At 37.8% G+C, this 19680-nt stretch overlaps 1 protein-coding gene across 1 annotated transcript in view; it reads right to left on the bottom strand.

Moving 5' to 3' along the window:
- Cspp1 (centrosome and spindle pole associated protein 1) overlaps positions 1-19680 on the bottom strand; it is a 91114-nt gene that overhangs the window by 39623 nt on the left and 31811 nt on the right. The window contains exons 8-15 of the mRNA XM_036178531.1: positions 18373-18782; positions 14010-14108; positions 10982-11067; positions 6533-6626; positions 5274-5331; positions 4736-4777; positions 2640-2848; positions 294-415 (exon numbers count right to left, since the gene is read on the bottom strand). Of these exons, the coding sequence (XP_036034424.1) occupies positions 294-415; positions 2640-2848; positions 4736-4777; positions 5274-5331; positions 6533-6626; positions 10982-11067; positions 14010-14108; positions 18373-18782 (1120 nt within the window). The remainder of the gene's footprint in view (positions 1-293; positions 416-2639; positions 2849-4735; positions 4778-5273; positions 5332-6532; positions 6627-10981; positions 11068-14009; positions 14109-18372; positions 18783-19680) is intronic.

A 19680-nucleotide genomic window follows, 5' to 3' on the forward strand; every position in this document is an offset into this window, starting at 1 on the left:
CAGGAAGAGCGAAAAGACCAAAGACAGACACACATACACACCTGCCCGACAAATGCTATTTGGGCATATTAGATCTCTAAAACAAATCTCTTTTCTTCAGAAAATATCTGTTCCATGTATTAGGTCAAAGTAATAAAATTGGATTTGATATTAGGTATGAATTGTCTGTAAATATGTAATGCCTAGATTAAATAAAGATGTACCTGATTTTCATTTACATACTATTGCTTCCATAAAAGCAATTATCCTCACTAATTCACCAGAAAAATATGTTTACAATATAGAAAACTCACAGTAAGCAATACTGGGATCCAGTGTATTTCTGGCACCATAAAAATAGTATGCATCATCATAAGGCGTTCGATAGTTACTGGCCATAGTGGGTAGTAGAGGAGGTGGAGGCAGAGGCATAATCCTATAGCAAAAGAAAAATTAAAAATTATTCTCAGATTTTATTACTTCTAATCAAAATATTTTAATATTTTGTAAAAAGTATTATTGAAATTAAAAATCAATCTTGTATTAATTGCTCAAGAAAAACTAGCTATCAAAAAGCAAATGGCAACACATTTTCAAACTTCGGGAACATTTTGATAAGAAGAAAAGAAGTTAATTGAGTAATATCCAATAGTTATGTGCCATCTCAACAAAGGTCTGATCCTTGCCCCTCAATAATAATACAGAAATGAACAGTTACCACAGGACAGCATCCAGTGAAGTAAGACAAGCAGACAAAGAATGCTAACAGAACTTTAAAAAGCAGGATGTCCAGTCTCTAAAGAGACGGGAGGAAAGCTTCAAGATTCCAGGAAAGGATGCTTGAGGCATATGATAAGGGTGAGAGATTCAGACACAGGACAATGAGCTCCACAACTTCAGGACAACAAATGATTCTGTGTGCACAAGATGGTGAGTGAGTGGGTGAGTGAGTGTGTGTGTGTGTGTGTGTGTGTGTGTGTCTGTCTGTCTGTCTGTCTGTCTGTCTATGCATGTGCATGCATCCACATGGGTGCTCATGTGTCCATTCTGTATACAGGGAGAGAATGTGCACACGTGGATGCACAAATGCAGAGGCGATTAGTTACCCTTGAGTGTCAATTCTTGGGAGCTGTCCACTTTGTTTTTTTGAGACAGTGTCGCTTATTGGCCAAGAACTCAGTAATTCTACTGGCTGGCCAGCAAGCCCCGGGTATCCAGTCTCCACCTCCCAGCACTGGGACCACAAACTCACCCCACAACGCCCAGCTTTTTTTGTACATTACTGATTGGACCATCTCCCCAGTACAAAGGGTATATTTTTAATATGTAGAACTTACTGGTTTTTCACAGAAAGTCAACCAAAATGTGATTAGTTGAAAATCAATACAGCCCTGATATAATCTTTAATAGTTCATAAACTTAAAATGTATAAAAACTTGTACTTCCACATTTCTTTACTGAGCAGGAGACAGTTTTGTGTTTCTACCAGAATAGCATGCTTCAATAATAAAAATGGCAAGAACAAATTATTTTAAAGAAACAGAAAGAAAAAGGGAGCTTTCGAGACTGTTATATGAGTATTAACATACTTCCCCTAAAGAACTGGGAGGGCTAACATGACACCAAGTCTCTTCAATAGTGAGCAATTTCCACACTTACTAGTCACTCAGTGTGTCTAACTTCACTATCACTAACCCAGATGGAAGGACTCTATGATGATTAGCAACTCTTGAATCATATATATACACCCAGAAGAGTCCGACCTCAGAGCAACCTCCAGCTGTGGGCGAGTACTGTCACCAACTCTTACAAAGGAGAAGAAAGTCCAGGGAAGCTGCCCATTCCAATCGTTAACCCAACACAGAAGCCAGCTCTGGCCCTGCACTCCCAGTCTCTCAGTCTTTGGAGCAGGGAGTCATTAAGGAAAACAAAGCAAGCAACTGATAAACACTGTAAGAAAAGCCTTACAATTTGTTAGTAGCAATTAAAAGACCAAGTCCTGCTGAAAGGAAAGACATCTCAGAAATATGTGTTAAAAGGTTAAGAAAAACTTCTACAAATTTAAACATATTCCTATAATTAGCATATTAACCACAGGCAAGAAAATAAGTGTAGGCCAGAAAATATCTGTGTTACAGGGTTTTCTTAAAGTACAGATTAGTATAACATGCTTTTCACCTATAGAAATGATATGTTCACTATGTAGTACAGGTTTACAGTTCCAACAGCTCTAGAGAAAGCCCAGAGAGAACTGAGCAAAGCTAAAATAAAACCATACAGACATGTGCCATATTAGAAAATTTTTCTGAATAAGTTGAAGAAACAATTCAGTGATTGCCAAGTGGAAATAATGGAACAATGCATAAATTTTCTATGCTAAAAGATATTTTAAAATATGACCTAAAAAAATACTAACATGTATTTACTAATTCATTGTTTAAAAATTAATCCTCTTTAAATGATAGAGACAAAGACTTCTCCTTTTTCTAATAGCAGAGAAAAACAGTATCAATAACAATGAATCTGAAGAGATTATTTGGCAAAGTTACTATTCTTAAATCCCCTGAAGGCCACCATCATCTGCTGCAGCTCACCCTCTAAACAGAAGACACAACACCACCTTACCTAATTCCCAAACACAAAACATTTTAAACAAGCACCTGGAATGCACCACTTCACCAAGGGTGCTGCTGAGTCCACTGTGCAAGTCTTCATTTTGAGAAGGGGCGGAATGAATTGACGGGATGGGTGGGGCGGACGGGGCAGAGAGAGGAGGGAGAGGTGTCTGGAAAGCTACTCTGGGTCTCTCAGGTGGTATCATCTCTTCAAAGGGTCTTGGTGTCAAACTAAACTGCTTTAGTCTATCAGGCTAAAATAAAGAAAAAGAAAAACAAACAAACAAACCTGTTTGTTATATAGAATCATAAGTTAAAAGGTGACAAGGACGTCCAAGGACCCTCTATCCCAGCAGGCACTTAAGACAGTTACAGAACAGCAGAATTTTACAGCTATAAAAGACTTTAGGGGCTGGGGATTTAGCTCAGTGGTAGAGCACTTGCCTAGCAAGCGCAAGACCCTGGGTTCGATCCTCAGCTCCAAAAAAAAAAGACTTTAAAGATCTGATTCTTACTTGTAAGTGGGTAATTGAGGCTCCCCAAGAAGCACATAAATCACCTGACGTCTGGCAGTTAAGAAATAAAAACAGCACTGCAGCCAGGTGTTAACTTCAGGTGCAGAACTCTCTCTATTACAGAACAGCACTAGGCCACTTCTCTACTCAGCTGCCATTTGTGAGATCAACGTAGCCTGGAGAGCGGCATGAGCAAATGCTCTCCGTACAGTATCAGAGAGTAACGACATGAAGGCTCTGCAGATTAGTCTCCTTACAACCACCTGACTCAGCCACAGTGCCAAAGCAGCACAGGCTACAGTGAACAAAGCTGTGCTGCAGTAACAATGTATTGACAAAAAAAGGGTTGGGGATTTAGCTCAGTGGTAGAGCACTTGCCTAGCAAGCACAAGGCCCTGGGTTCGATCCTCAGCTCAAAATCACAAAAACAAACAAACAAACAAACAAAAATTTATTGACAAAAAAAAAGCCACAACTGGATGGGCCAGGGGCCATTTACTATTATTTACTTAAGAATATCATTTTATGTTCTTTTAAAATATTTCAACACCAATTTAATGTTTAACTTTTACCTCATATATATTTATTCAACTTGATGCTATTTAGGTGATTCAATTCCAGAATAAATAAGATCTATAACACTATAAAACTTAACATGTCAACATATTACATTAAAAAGCCCAAATTTCCAAAAGTTAATTTTTATTGCAATATCTACTTTAAAGGTATTTAATGGGAAACAAAAAAGATTACCTTTAGACTCTATATATATTTTTCTGCAAGACAAAAATTATCAGGAAGGGTTTTTTTCTCCCCAGTACTGGGAACCAGGGATTAAACCTAAGATCTCACACATATTAGGCAGCAGCTCTCCTACTAAGCTGTAGTACTGACCCTTTTAATTTTCTTGTTTTGTTTTTTACTTTACTTTGTGAGTCTTATTAAGTTGCCCAGACTAGCTATGAACTTACTCTGTACCTCACAGAGGTCTTGAACTTACCTCAACCTCTCAAATAGCTTTATAAAAAGAAAATGATCAGGCCTGATTCAGGAATGATCTCTAAGGTTAAAATTGTTACTATACAAACAGTCAGAAACATAAAGCTGGGCGGTGGTGTTGCACACCTTTTATGCCAGCACTTGGAGGCAGAGGCAGATGGATCTCTGTGAGTTTGAGGACAGTCTGGTCTATAGAGCAAGACCCAGGACAACCAAGGACAATGAAGGCTATACAAAGAAACCCTGTCTTGAAACCCCTCCCCCCACACCAAAAAAAAAAAAAAAGAAGGAAAAAAACACAAAATGGGGAGACACCAGAGCAGAATAGCTTGTACATCCTAAGAACATTCAACCACTGAGCTACACCTCCAGTCCTGGCACTACACTTTTTAAAGCAGACAACTCAAGAAACACATACTTAAGTAAATCCAAAGTTGTCTACAGCCAAATAATAACTAAGGTGATTGTAATTTTAAGGAGTTGCTAGATCCTTCTTAAAAACTAAAGTTTTTAATAATATTAGAGGTCTTAACCATCATTACCAGAAGAAACAAAAACTTGCAACTAATAAACACTATACATCCAATAACAAAAATGTGCATTGTGGGAAAGCAAGTAAATTGTTACCTCCTCCTTACTTAACTGCAATGATGTGTATGATTCATTCCACTTAATGATGTTGAGAATTGCAAAATTGAAGTAAAAAGAGTATGATTATCCTTCTAGTTTCACAGTAACAAAATGAAAAAATACAAGATACAGGTTTTTTGGAAATTACTCTTATAAAGAACAATAAGTGGTCAAGATTTATTTAAACACAGCATTAACATCAATTTTGAGTTACACTGAGATAATTTTCCTACAGACATGCACATGTGAACAAAAAGCAAAACTAACTCTAAAAAAGTGACACACAAATGAAAGGGAAAAATCATCTTAAAAACAAAGTGGGTAGTAATATTTAGGAATAGGACTATATTTTCATTTACCGTTTCTATAGTTCATAGTACGTTGTGACTGACATTCATAAAAACAGAACTGGCTCACTACTGTTAAAAGTGAATTGCTTTTTACAGTACCCCAACATGTCCAGCCTCACTTGCCGCTACCACTTGAGGCTTACTTGAATGAAAGGCTAGACACAGAGGGATGCCAGGACTCTTACCGATTTCTCAGGGCCTCGCACACAAGCCGCCGCAAGTGAAAGTCGCAAGTCTTTTTCTCTAGACAAAGTTAAGATTTTATAAATTGAAGTTGTAGTAAACGCACAATCAAAATTACAGTCATCAATGAAATAGATTTGCCCACAAAATCCGTATAATCAATCTCCAAATACAAATAATTCCTTCAATTAATAACAAAGCTTTAAAATTCTAAAACCAAATTTAATCATAGTCCACATTACATGTCAAACGCCTTAAAATACATCTCGGGTTGGGGATTTAGCTTAGTGGCAGAGCACTTGCCTAAGCAAGCGCAAGGCCCTGGGTTCAATGCTCAGCTAAAAAAAAAAAAAAAATACATCTCAAAGTGAATATTGGAGGCACTTCAAAGACATAGTAGTTTACACAGAATAAAAGAGAAAAACAAGATAAAATATTTTACAAACAAAATTGAAATCTCTTGAAGAGCATGTGTGTATTTCCACGCCAATATGGCTAGAGAGATGGCTCAGCAGGTCAGAGCCCTTGGCTGCTGTTGCAGAGGACCTGGGTTCAGGTTCTCAGCATCCACATGGCAGCTCACAACTGCCTGTAACTCCAATCCTAAGGATTCGGACACCCTTTTCTGGCCTCCAAGTGAACCAGGCACACACATAGTGTACACACTTACATGTAGGCAAAACACTCATAAAAATAATATAAAAATAAATCTTTAAAGAAAAGAAAATCTCAATAGCAGAAGGCTTGCTTAACTAACCAACACAAGGCTCTGGGTTCAAAGGCCAACACTACAAAAAAAAAGGACTTTAAGATAGCTAATAGCAGTTATTAAGATACTAGCTTCCTCTTGGAGGTAAGGAAAGGAAAAAGAAGATAACTCTCCACTTCTTTAGAGCCAAGACTTTTATTCATAATTTTAATTAATACTTCAAAGATAATTTAAGAAAACTGAGAAGATAACAGTGGTCAAGAGGATTAAAATTCATTAGCTACATCTCTGAAACTGTCAAAGGAAAAAATACAGATTACAAAGAGTTGAATACAACATAAACACTGTGATTTGCTACATTTCATTCTGCATGGGTGTATGCTTATCATTTCTTGTTTACAAAGATAAACAATTTGTTAGTATATGAGCAATAATCTAACAGGCAAAGGAAGGTGATTTGCAATCAAGTTACATTAGGAAAAACTGCTGCTCACTCTTCACATCCTATCACTGTACACAAGTGCGGTCTGCTAAATGCAAACCTTTCATTACCTTTTCTTCTTCCTCTGCTGCTCAGCCATCTGTTCCAGCAGTTCTTGCCTATATTTCTCTTTCTTTCTCCGGAGAGCTTCTCGATCTTCACCTCCTGGATAAGAAAGAGAGTTAAGACACTTAACTCGGGACTGGAGAGATGGCTCAGTGGTTAAGAAAACTAGCTGTTCTTCCAGAGGTCCCGAGTTCAATTCCCAGCAACCACATGGTGGCTCACAACCATCTGTAATGAGATCTGGTGCCCTCTTCTGGCCTGCATGCATACTTGCAGACAGAAGACTGTATATTAGACAGACAGATAGATAGACAGACAAAACAGACAGATCTAAAAAAAGACACTTAACTCTTCTGTGTCACACATAACTAAAAGTCAAGCTTAAGAAATTCAGTATTTAATATGTCAGAGTAATTATTAAGAAAGAAAGAGGGAAAGTTGCACTGATACATCAATTACTTTCATAACTTATGCATTCTTATCATGGGTCAAACACAGCATGTATTAATAATTCCCAAGTCTCTGTATTCTAATCCCAGCCCCTTACATGGTAGTTTGGATGAGAAATGTTCCCATAGTCCTGGGCATTTGAACACTTGGTCTGAAGTTGGTGATACTGTTTGGAGAGGCTTAGGAGGTGTGGTCTTACCAGAAGTATGTCACTGGGAGTGGGCTTTGAGAGCTTCAGGCTCTGCCTTACTTCAGTTCTCTCTCTGCTTCACACTTGTGGTTCAAGCTGGAGACTGTCAGCTTTCTACTCCTGCTATCTGCCTGTCACCTGCTTCCATGCTGCCCTCACCATAATGGATTCTAGAAGCCCAAATAAACTCTTTCTTCTCTACGATGCCTTGGTCATAGTGTTTCATCACGGCAACAAAAAGTAACTAATGTACCTTAACAGCTTCTATAAATGTCTTAAATTTAACAAGTGTCCCTTCAAAAGTTGAAACAGGCCCCTCTGTTTTCTTCAAATCATCCCAATAATGGAGTCCTAACAACTGCCTAGTCTGAGCAAGGCCCTTCAGATCACACACATGCATGACGAAAAGCAGAAGTAGCAAGTGTTAAAATAGCTAGTGTCCTATAAACATAATCATGAGGACTATGAAAGCTACTAACAACAAAAAAGAAATCCACACAAGGAGGCCTTCAACAGAGAAGGTAAAGAGCCTCAAAGAAGGCTCAACTCTACTTTGAGAAAAGGCTCCGTCGTCTACAAAACCATGGCTTTACAAGCTAAGGTTGTCAATAACTAGATGAACTGAACATCAAGAAATAAAGGAGTAATCCGTGCAGGCGTGGGAGCCCAAGCATCATAACATTAGCAGACTATGGGAATGAAGCAACCACCAAACAGCATGTGAAAGAAACCAGCTGAGCCTTCAACAGATTTTATTTTGTTTTGTTTTTGTTTTTTGAGACAGAGTTTCTCTGTGTAGTTTTAGTGTGTCCTAGATCTTGCTCTGTAGCCCAGGCTGGCCTCAAACTCACAGAGATCCGCCTGCCTCTACCTCCCGAGTGCTGGGATGTAAAGATGTGCGCCACCGCCGCCCAACACCTTCAACAGATTTTTAAAGGCCATATGTACAGTAAAATACAATTCTCTCCATATAACTGGAAAACTAGAAAAATAAAATCATTAAGGTCAACCAGCCTTATTTAACTGAGAATTGTAAACCATTTGATCAACAATCATACCATATACAATCTTCAGTACACACTGTATTTTTTAAGCCATTAAAAAGATTTATGTAGACATGGTGGCTCACACCAGTAATCTCAGTAGATCTCAGGTTGATGTTCAACCTAAACTATAGTGATTTTTTTGACAGTGTCTCAGAAAACAAAGGAAAAACAAAAAAACAGCCCATATGTACTCGCACACACCAGTAATTCCAGCACTTAGAAGTTAGACAGGGCTGGCCATTCAGTCAGCCTGAGCTACAAAGCAAGTCCTAATCCAACCTGGGGTATCCCATGAGATACTGTCTCAAATATTCTAAACCAAAAAAAGTAGTTTTAGGGTTGGGGATTTAGCTCAGTGGTAGAGCGCTTGCCTAGCAAGCGCAAGGCCCTGGGTTCGATCCTCATCTCAAAAAACAAAACAAAAACAAAAAGTTGTTTTAAAATCTTTTAGTAAATCCAACAAACTTGACATCATAAAGATTACATGAATTATGCTACCAGACTATAAGAGACATCAACAAGCATTAAGGGGCTGTACATAGATAACTCTGAGGTTTAACTCTTGGTTGTTAGGCACAAAGGCTCTGCATCCAATCCCAACACTGAGATACAAACAGAAGGAACCCCTCCAATTGTGTCAATCCAAATGTCTACTCCTAAACCTTTCACAGTTCTGTTCTAATTGCCACAGTACACTGTCATTCATTTCCCTCCAAACAGCTCATTTTTTTTGGGGGGGAGGGGGGATTAATGTCAAATGGTTGGTTCTCAACCTTCCTAATGCTCTGACCCTTTAATACAGCTCCACATGTTGTCATAACCCTCCAACCATTAAAATTATTTCATTACTACATCATAACTGTAATTTTGCTACTGTTATAAAGTGTAATGTTAATATCTGATATGTGACCTGTGTGGGGTCATGACCCACAGGTTGAGAACCATTGGTCTATGCAGTCCTGTCAGTCCTGGAGCTTGCAATATAGACCAGGCTGGCCCCAAATGCACAGAGATCTGCTTGCCTCTACATCTAAGTGCTGAGATTAAAGGTGTGCACCACCACAGTCAGTTTTGGTTTGGTTTGGTTTGGTTTTTCAATAAAGTAAAAGTCCTAAATGAAATATTTGAAGCAAACAATAGGAAAATAAATTTTAGTACAACTGAAGTTATAGAGTATTTTAACAACTGATATAGCCTAAGAATAAAATATACTACATTTAGAGAGAATTAAGCTCCCTGTACATACAAACATTCTCAGGGACACACAAATATTCAAATGTAAGATGGACCCCTGGTTGAAATGACTCCAATGGTTTATTCCCAACACTAGTCTATTAGGACACTCACTCCCTGACTGCTGACTGATAAACTAACTAATCTTCTTACTGATAAAATTATTATTTTCAGTCACCTCTCAGCTTAGTTGTTTCTCCTATTTTTACCATCTGTTTCAAAATACATCATCATTATGTGCCTTTACTCTGATTTAAAAGATAAAACTGGACAGTTCTTATATACAACAAGAACAATAGTTATTTCCAGGAAATAAAAGTCTGAAAATATCATGTGACTATGTCTCAAAGCCAAAATTTAAATTACTGACAGCTTTTAGGTTGGAAGAAACTAATACACTATTCAATTTGCTCATGTACCTTACTACAACCAAATTTTAGCTAAGCTTTCAAAGAACAACTTTTGTATACAAAGCAATAAGCAAAAAACAAGGCTCACCATACCATTTCTGAAATGAAATAAAGACAAACATAATATAGCAAACCAAAATGTTCAGTAATGACCTTGACCTCTGATTTAAAAAAAAAAAAATAGAAAATTTAGATCATCATGATGATTTAGAAAAACACTTTTACAGAAACCATATAGAAAGAACAAGTGTGGCAGTATGACTAAGAATGGATCCCCAATGGCTCATATATTTGAATGCTTAGTCACCAGGGAGTGGAATTCTTTCATAGGATTAAAAGGATTAGGAGCTGTGGCCTTGTTTGAGGAAGTGTGTCACTGGGGATGGGCTTTTAGGTTTCAAACCCATGCCAGCCAGGCCTCTCTGTCTCCATCTGTCTGTCTGTCTGTCTCTCTCTCTCTGTGTCTCTGTCTTGTGTCTCTCTGTCTCTGTGTCTGTCTCCATCTGTCTGTCTGTCTCTCTCTCTCTGTCTTGTGTCTCTGTCTCTGTGTCTCTGTCTCCATCTGTCTGTCTATCTGTCTGTCTGTCTCTCTCTCTCTCTCTCTCTCTCTCTCTCTCTCTGTGTCTCTGTCTTGTGTCTCTCTCTGTGTCTCTGTCTTGTGTCTCTCTGTCTCTCTCACACACACAACAGCAGAGCGGCTAAGACAACAGGAGCAGCAGGAAGAAAGGAATATTCAAAGAAAGGAAACTAAAATACAAGACAATTTCACACCACCTAAGAAATAATCAAAGAATCAATGGTCACGTATAAAACAGAATAAAAAGAAACATCCATAGTACAATAAAGTCCTAGTTAAAAAGAAAAAAATTAAAACCTTATTACTCAAACTAATTTCACCTATCATCTATAAACCATGTAGCCAATTAAGTTATACAGCTTTAAAAGTATCAACAGTGCTATACAATGCATAAGAAATGCTTAGCACGGTACCCAGCATGAAGTAGGCCTCAATAAATTGTCTGCTGTTATTCACAAGGCATCATTATTTACAATACTGAGTTCTCACTAAGGACATTTAATTCAACACTCTGCCAAGGTCTAATCAACTGGAATTTCTGTACATACCAAACAGCATCCCTGCAAAGGGACTACAGAGAAGGGGATCAGCAGATCCACGATGAGCAGATTCAGGTGGTTCATTATCCTGAGCACTAAAACAGTATGAAAGAGCAAATATTAAAATCCAGGTGACATCAAAATTCAACCTATAGGCCTGGAATGATGGTGCACAGCAGTAACTCCAGCACTTAGGAGGCTGAGGCCAAAGGACTGTGGGTTTGAAGCTAGCCTGGAATACACAGGAAGATTCAACCACATGTAAAATCCCTGTCGTCTCAAAGAATAAAAAATGATTAGGAGTTAAGAAGGCTCAGTGAGGAAAGTACTTGAAAAGCACTGAGGACCAGGGCTCAACCCTCAGCACACACAGACAAGAGCTTATATATGTGTGCATGTTCACAATCCCACAGCTAGGGAGGGGACTACAGGACCCCTAAGGCTTGCTGGCCGGTCATGCTAGCCCCAGGTTCAGGTGAAAGTCCTGTCTTGGAGACTACAGTGGCACAGGATTGAGGAAGGCACAAGACTTTCACTTCTGGCCTCCACAACACATGCATGCACCCTTGAATAAAAACAAGAAATAAAGTGTGATATGAAGTATCCTTTCTTTCAGAATGCTAGTTAAAACTATGGTATTTTATTTCTTTATACCAAGGGACTATATATATATATCTTTTCTTCAGGCTGTTTCACTGGGTCCACAGATTTGAAATCCTAAAAATATGAAATTAGCCTGTAAGAATAATTTTTACGGGGCTGGAGAGATGGCTCAGAGGTTAAGAGCACTGGCTGTTCTTCCAGAGATCCTGAGTTCAATTCCCAGCACCCACATGGTGGCTCACAACCATCTGAAATGAGATCTGGCGCCCTCTTCTGGCCTGCAGGCATACATGCAAGCAGAACACTGTATACATAATAAATAAATAAACCTTTAAAATAAAAGAATAAATTTTACAATGTGTGTGTTTGTGTTTTATATGAAATTAGCCTGTAAGAATAATTTTTACAATGTGTTTGTGTGTGTGTGTGTGTGTGTGTGTGTGTGTGTGTGTGTGTGTGTCCCCTCACTTAGTAAAGATTATTCCTTTGGGGAAAAAAAAACTTAAAAGGATTTTTAAAAAACAAAATTTCTTGAAATAAAGGAACAAAGAAAAAAGACCCTCAAAAAAATTAATTGGAACAAACAGCAAGTTCTCTTACTGTTCTGAGGATAATTTATACTTTGTATTTCTTCTAAGAAAAGACACGGTTACTTCACTGTATTATATATTAGAACCATTTATTCTGTTTTCCGTATGGGCATATACCATGCAAACCTCCCTGTTTCACTGGGGTCTTGTCATACATGCATATGACATAGTCTGATCATACTCAGTTCTCCATCCCCTTCCCATGCTCCTGTCCCACACTCCCCTGATCCTCCCGTCTCTCACACACCAGGTTGGCCCTGAATTCCTCGATGGCCTAGGAGGAGGCCCTGAACCTCTGGTCCTCCACCTTCTTCTTAGTGCTGGGATTACAGGTGTAATCCACCTGCAGTGATTACAGGTGTGCACCACCACACTGCTGATACTGTGCAGGGGATTAAATCCTGGGCTTTGTCCATGATGGCCAAGCACTCTACCAACTAAGCCACATCCTCAGACCGCATGTGGTTCTGCTTTACATTTTCATCATTTTTGAGTGTTTTGTTTGTGTTTAACGTGCATGTGGAATTGTTCAAGTGTGGAGGTCAGAGGACAACCTTGGGAGTTGGGTCTCTCCTACAGAACATGGATTCCCAGATCAACTCAGGTCATCAAGCCTAGCAGCAAGCACCTTCACCGCCTGAGGCATCTTGCTGGTCCATGTGGTTTCTTTTAGGTTTTGGTTTTTAAGAACAGAACAATTCATTCTTATGTATGAAACAGAAAAGCACATACAAAAAAAAAAAAAAAAAAAAAAACTAGAAAGTTACTAACTTTCTTATCAATAGAAACGAATACTAATTTTACAAAGTAAGCATTAAAGCTACTCCACCAATAAGCAAAACAAGCAAATGATAATAATAAAGTTAAAACTCACAGTACAGGGACATTTTCAGTCCAATTACAGTATCATGATGCCAAGACATTTTGGTAAAGATTTACTTTTCATTATGGTGTGCCTGTTGCAGTGTCAGATTCCTTTAGCAATGGAATCATTGGCAGCTGTGAGCCACCAGATATGAGTCCTCTGCAAGAACAAATAACCTCTTCACCGCTGAGCCATCTCTCTAGCCACAATTTCAAGACATTTCAGACTCATTATAACATCATTAAATTATGTTCATTTCTCCTTCATTATTTCAAATTAATTTATATACTTATCATTCCAATTTTAGTACACATGCTGCCAAAGGGAGCACTATATACTTTATAATGAGAGAGGCTTACTCTGAAAGCCTGGCCAAGCTTTACTAAAAAAAGAAAAGAAAAGAAAAAAAACTATTTTGTTGTTGTTTGGTTTGGTTTGGTTTGGTTTTTCGAGACAGGGTTTCTCTGTGTAGTTTTAGGAGCCTGTCCTGGATCTCGCTGTGTAGACCAGGCTCGCCTCGAACTCAGAAATTCACCTGCCTCTGTCTCCCAAGTGCTGGGATTAAAGGCAGTGCCACCACCGCCCGGCAAAAAAAAAAAAAAAAAAAAAAAAAAAAAAAAAAAAAACTATTCCTAAAGAATGTTGTAAGCCTAGGGATGTAGCTCAGTAGTAAAGTGCTTGCCTTGCTCAATGATTTATGTTCAATCCCCAGAACTGATACAGAGACAAGAAAGGGAGAAGGGGAGCGGACAGGAGAAGGGGAGCGGACAGGAGAAGGGGAGCGGACAGAGAGAATGCTAAAAGTAAGTATCATAAATATTCACCCATAATACCTCCTCACCTTTCTTCCCAATTAATCCCTACCACTAGCAAAGGATGGCTGTTAATACACTATGCTTTTCTACTTTTTCCTTAAGCCAAGTTTAGGCAGGTGCGTTTCAGAGTGTAAAGACTCAAGGACAGAATTGCTATCACGTACCTTGTATTTCCAGCAGATGAAATCCGTACGTTTGACTGTTCTGTGACACCATCCTCATTCTCCCTAGGAGGTACATTCCTTTGTCTGTTTCCCTGTGGCCTTAAAAACACATTAGCTTATAGAGCACATCCCACATGCAGTGGGTCTTCTTACCTCTCTAGGGTTTTAACACCCCATGTGTTAGCATTAGTGAACAAAGGATTGTGCTAACATTTACTATTAACATATCCTAAAGTTAATTCAAATCAGGGTTGCCTCAAGTATGATCTGCTCATTAACAGGAGGTAGTGAGAGTTTACATTCAAGTTTGTTGCTGTTTTTGTGTGCAGCAATACACTGGGAAAGAAATGCTCCACTCACAGTCCCTAATACTGTTTTAACTGAGATTACTGTAAATTATTTCTATATAACTTCTAGAATATTTTATTTTAATATTATGTTTAAATAATTAATTGTGTGTGTGTGCACCTTCGTGTGTGCACACAAGCTATGTCTTTGCTAATGCCTGAGAGGGCCAGGAGAGGATGTCTGATCAACTAGAATTAGTGTTAAAAGAAGTTATAAGTCATTCAATTTGGCTGCTGGGAACTGAACTCAGGCCCTCTGGAAGAGCAACAAGTGATCCTAACCTTTGAATCATCTCTCCAGCGAGATATAGATATAGATATATATTAAGCTAAGATAACACAGTAAAACACTTGGATCATTTGGTTAACATGGGAATTACAGGGCACCTTCTGTGGGCCAAATCCTGTTCTGGGCATTGAGTAGACAAAGCCCCCATACACACCGTAGTTTCTAGGAAAACTAAAAAAAAAAAAAAAAGAAGAAAAAAAAATGTTTTTCAATTCAGACATACACTTTCTGGGAATTATTTCATTATACATAAAACTGAGTTCTTAACTTAAAAACTGACACAATAAACCCCATGAAAGAATGTTACCAAAAGCTAAATAAAAAACATTATTTTAAAGACAGTCTGATGCAGAATACATCTGAGGAAACTTCACTTTACTTATAAGGTCATAATAAACAAAAAGAAAGTTTAGAATTTATTTCCTTCTTATAAAAAAGCAATCATTTAAAAAGTGAAAAACACCTATCTTTCTTTTTCCATTTGGCAAACACTGATTTGTTTTTATGAAATGTAATTTCTCACGCCAGAGAAACCAGCATAACTTTTTACATAAACATTTAATAGCATCCATGAAAAACCAGCATTTCACAAGTCATATTTCTTTATTTGGCTATTAATGAATTATATTTTCCTTCTGAAGAAGACAAAAAGAAGTATGGTTGAGGAAATATGGTACAATAGTTAGTGTAAAGTTGGTGCTGAGATTAACGGGACTGGCCATGTTCCGCTGCAAAAGAAAAGAATTCTCCAAAGATGCAGACTATTATAATGCTCACTTGTCTCCACCACAAAAGCATGGTCAGAGTTCTCTGGGGGATCACCTCAAATGGTAACCTTAAGAGCATTGTGACTTTGTCACGAGAACAGGAATGCTTCCATTTTTTTACCCATATCTAACCCAGTTCCCTACACACCATTTTAAAATTTACTTCAATTTAACTTTTTTTTAAACGCCAGCTTTGTGTAAACTGAAGCATGGGCGCTCAGATCTCTTTTAAAGTAACATAACCTAGTGCCGTCCCCTATTTTCTACCACTCAAAGCACATTCCAGCTCTTCATTGGCAGTGCCCTTTCTATGTAGTCACACTGCATCTACAGTACCCATGTGCAGACAGCCTGGCAGCAGGCTGGAGACTGCCTTCACCAGACAGGAGCCCTTGATGTCGCCTGACAACACAGGTCTCAGGGGTCCGACAGGCTGAAGACTAATGAGTGTGTGTGTCACTCTTTCTAAACTATTTGCACAAACAATACAGGCTATAAAGAAACATTTGCTTTCCTTAGGAAGGCTGGGATGTTAGCTTATGCTAGGAATGAGTGTCCATACAATCTGCCCTCAAGAAAAACCTCAGGCACTGAGTCTCAGTGAAGTCCCTCACTAGCTTCAGAAGAAAAGATTGTTTCAGAATTGTACTGTCTATTAATTATAAATATACAACTCACAGAATTTAAATAGAATGGAAATGCCATTCTGGGTGACACATTAGTCACACAGAAACTGCAAACAGCATTCCAATACTGAAAACTTCCTTAACTCGTTAATATTAAAGTAAAGCACTAAGAGATACTGTGTTGACTTCTACAGTTCAGTTAATAAGTAATAAAGACTAGCACAGGCTACAGTTTAAGAGTCTATAATTCAAAGTATCATTAAAAAAAAACTATTTACATTCAACTTCAGAGAGCTCCTAAACATCAACTTTACTCATTAGTATGTACACATAAACCATACACACAAACACAAAGAATAGAAACTGTTAGTCCTAATAAGAACAACTTTGTCAATTATTTAAGAACACTGACCAATTCATGGTATGACTTTAGGAAAACAACCCTTCCTGGACATCTTTCACTGCCCCACCTTTAAGATAAGAAAAAATATACTGCTCACAGAACATCAGGTATGTTAAGAAGTTGTAAGATAATTAAAAAGAAACTCATAGAAAAATTATAAAAATAAAACATCACTATAAAAGTAGAATCAATCAAAAATTTAACTTTGAGAAGTATGAAACAAGGAAATCATACAAGTTAAAGGATAGAGTTATTTACTTTATGAACAACTATACCCATTAAATATAATTATTGAATGATTAATGTGAATTCTTTTTCTCAAAGAAAAAGAAAAGGTGGATATAATCCCAATCATCCTCAAGAAACATGAAAAATGGCCTAATGTACTGAGATATGACAGCTGATAGATTAACAAAATATAAGTAAGACATGACATACACTTACATAGTGTTCAGAATTGAGATAATGAGTAAAAACTCAACCTTATATAAAGTAATTTCAAAATACTATTTAAGGAAGTTGACAGAGAAAAGTCATTTGAGATACATAAGATAATAATGTAGTCCTCAAGAGATCAGAATGGAATTAATTGATTTGTTAGCTTGTATGTGAAAAATAAAGCATCAATTGTCATAAGTTTCTTAAAATTCCAAACTTTAAAATTATGTTTTCACTATACTCTAGAGGTAAATATCATAAAGAGGAAAAATAAAGGTTCTAGAAAGTTCTCAGGTACAGAGAAGACACCATCAAGATTCCAGTAGTACCGAAGTGTTCCAAAATTGATAGGTATTCTAATTACTTTAAATATAAGCATTTTCAAATATAAGATACTATAGGATTTGGAGTATTTTCTGAAGTATAAACTATACTCATATAGAAAACTATAATAAGCAATCCACATTCCCATTCTTCCAGATATTATATTTTGAACTCAAATTACCTAAATTAAGATACAGACTAAAGACAGAGAATTAATGAAAGCTTTATATTGTTATCAGTAATTAAAATACTGACTGCAGCATTACCCCAAGAATATTTTCTAAAACACTAAAAAAGTAAATAGTTAGACCATTAAACAAAAGAGGTCCCAAAATTTATATGTAATCATCAAGTTAGCAATCCAATGACAGAGGTAAGCTCTGTGACATTTCTACCTCTCATAGTTAGGGAAACATAGGTCGAGTTAAATATTAAGGTAAATGAAAACAAAGACCTATAGTTAAGAAACTCCAAACAATATCACAAAATCAGTCATTCAAAGAAAGTGAAAAACAATTGAAAATCTGATTGAGAAGAGTTTTATACCATTTGAATTACATCAAAGTCCAATAACATTCTTTAAAATACATTGACAAAGACAGTTACGGTGTACAAACATTAAGTCACAAACTGTAGTTCACCCATGGTAAATTATCCCTTTTCCCTACATTTCACCATTTGAAATTAGGCTGGCTATCAAACTGACTTTAACCTACTACAGAAGGAAGTATGTTTTATCCCTGACAGTCGTCTGGGAAACTACGACCCAAGACAACCTGAGTCCTTAACCTTGAGGTTTCTCTGGATGCTACTGGCAACCAGAATCCAGGCTTCGAACCTCAATCACTGTCTGCTTTAGGCTGCCCAATACAAGACTTTGAGGTTTTTTGCTTGTTTGTTTTTGTTTGGTTTGTGTTGTTTACTCCCCTACTTGACCACAGTTGAGACAAGAAATTCCCTCTATGAGAATGTTTCCACTCACTTTAGATTAAGGGTATATATACACTTTCTACTTTCTAGCTTTACCTTGGGGTCCTAATTTTAAATTATGGTGCTTCACAAAACAGTACGGCTGAATTAATCCAATATAGTAAATCAAGAAAAACTGCTTTTATAACACTAACAGCAACATTCAGTAAATAAAGAGAACAAAATGAAGGCGTAAATACCTCTCATCTGGATATACTCTCAGAAGTCTTCTATCAAAGTCGCTTTCAAATCTAAACCTCTCGTCCATCTCTTCACTCAGGTCAAGATCTCGGGCAGATCTATAGCACTGTCTGTCAGGCACTTGCTCCTCATTAACCCTTCGAGCCCTTCGCTCCGGAACGCCAGTCTTGCTGGCAAAGCTTTGTTTCGTACCAGAAATGCCTACTTCTTCATTCGTCTGTTTAAGAAGTCGTCTACTGATTAACTCAATTTCATCATCTACTTGTTGATATCTGCTCTCCTCCCGCCGTCTTCGGTTTAGAAGCTCGTCATATGTGGGGGCCTCTGAATATGTGTATGAAGTCTGTATTTGTGGAGGTAGATCAGGTTTGCCGTGACCAACAGGGCTTTTATGTCTTTGACTCTTAGGCTGTTGAATTAAGAAAGAAAAACAGCTTAATGGGACATTATCATATAGAAGATATTTAAAGTCTCAAGTCCGCTGGGCAGTGGTGGCACACGCCTTTAATCCCAGCACTCGGGAGGCAGAGCCAGGCAGATCTCTGTGAGTTCGAGGCCAGCCTAGTCTACAGAGCAAGATCCAAAGATCCAGGAAAGGCGCAAAGCTACACAGAGAAACCCTGTCACGAAAAACAAAACAAAAAACAAAAAAAAAGTCTCAAGTCACACTAAGTCTTTATTACATAAAATTTCAATAACTATCCTTAAAATTTACCGATTTATATCTGGAACTTTGGTGTTTAATCAAAAGCCCAAAAAAGTGTTTTGTTTTGTTTTTTTGGAAAAAAATTTCAAAGAGTTATTTTGCAGTAAACTGTATTATATAGCAAGAGACGAGCAATAGTAAAATAGGTATCTATGAAAACCTGACAACTAAATGCAAATTCTTAGCCTTAGACATAGGAGATATATTTTAATATTTACATAATACTTCAAATTAAATTCTTCCTCAAGCTTTGCCGGGTGGTGGTGGCACACGTCTTTAATCCCAGCACTTGAGAAGCAGAGGCAGGTGGATCTCTTGAGTTTCAGGTCAGCCTGGTCTATAAAGCAAGTTCCAGGACAGCCAGAGCTACATAGTGAGACCATGTCTTGGGGGGGGGGGGGAGTTAAGTTATCCCACTTGGGCTGACAATGCCCAGCGAGAGCCATACACTACCTAACAAAACCTCAGGACCAGGCATGAGATGCCTCCTTTGGGCTGTTGTTCACGGAGTCCAGGAGACTCCCAAAACATTATACACTGTTGCCCTTGGTTGCCTCCCAGAGGCTGAAGGTAAGAACCTATTGCTGAAGACACCATGCAC

This window comes from Onychomys torridus, chromosome 2, assembly GCF_903995425.1.
Source record: "Onychomys torridus chromosome 2, mOncTor1.1, whole genome shotgun sequence".
In the NCBI taxonomy this organism is placed as follows: domain Eukaryota; kingdom Metazoa; phylum Chordata; class Mammalia; order Rodentia; family Cricetidae; genus Onychomys; species Onychomys torridus.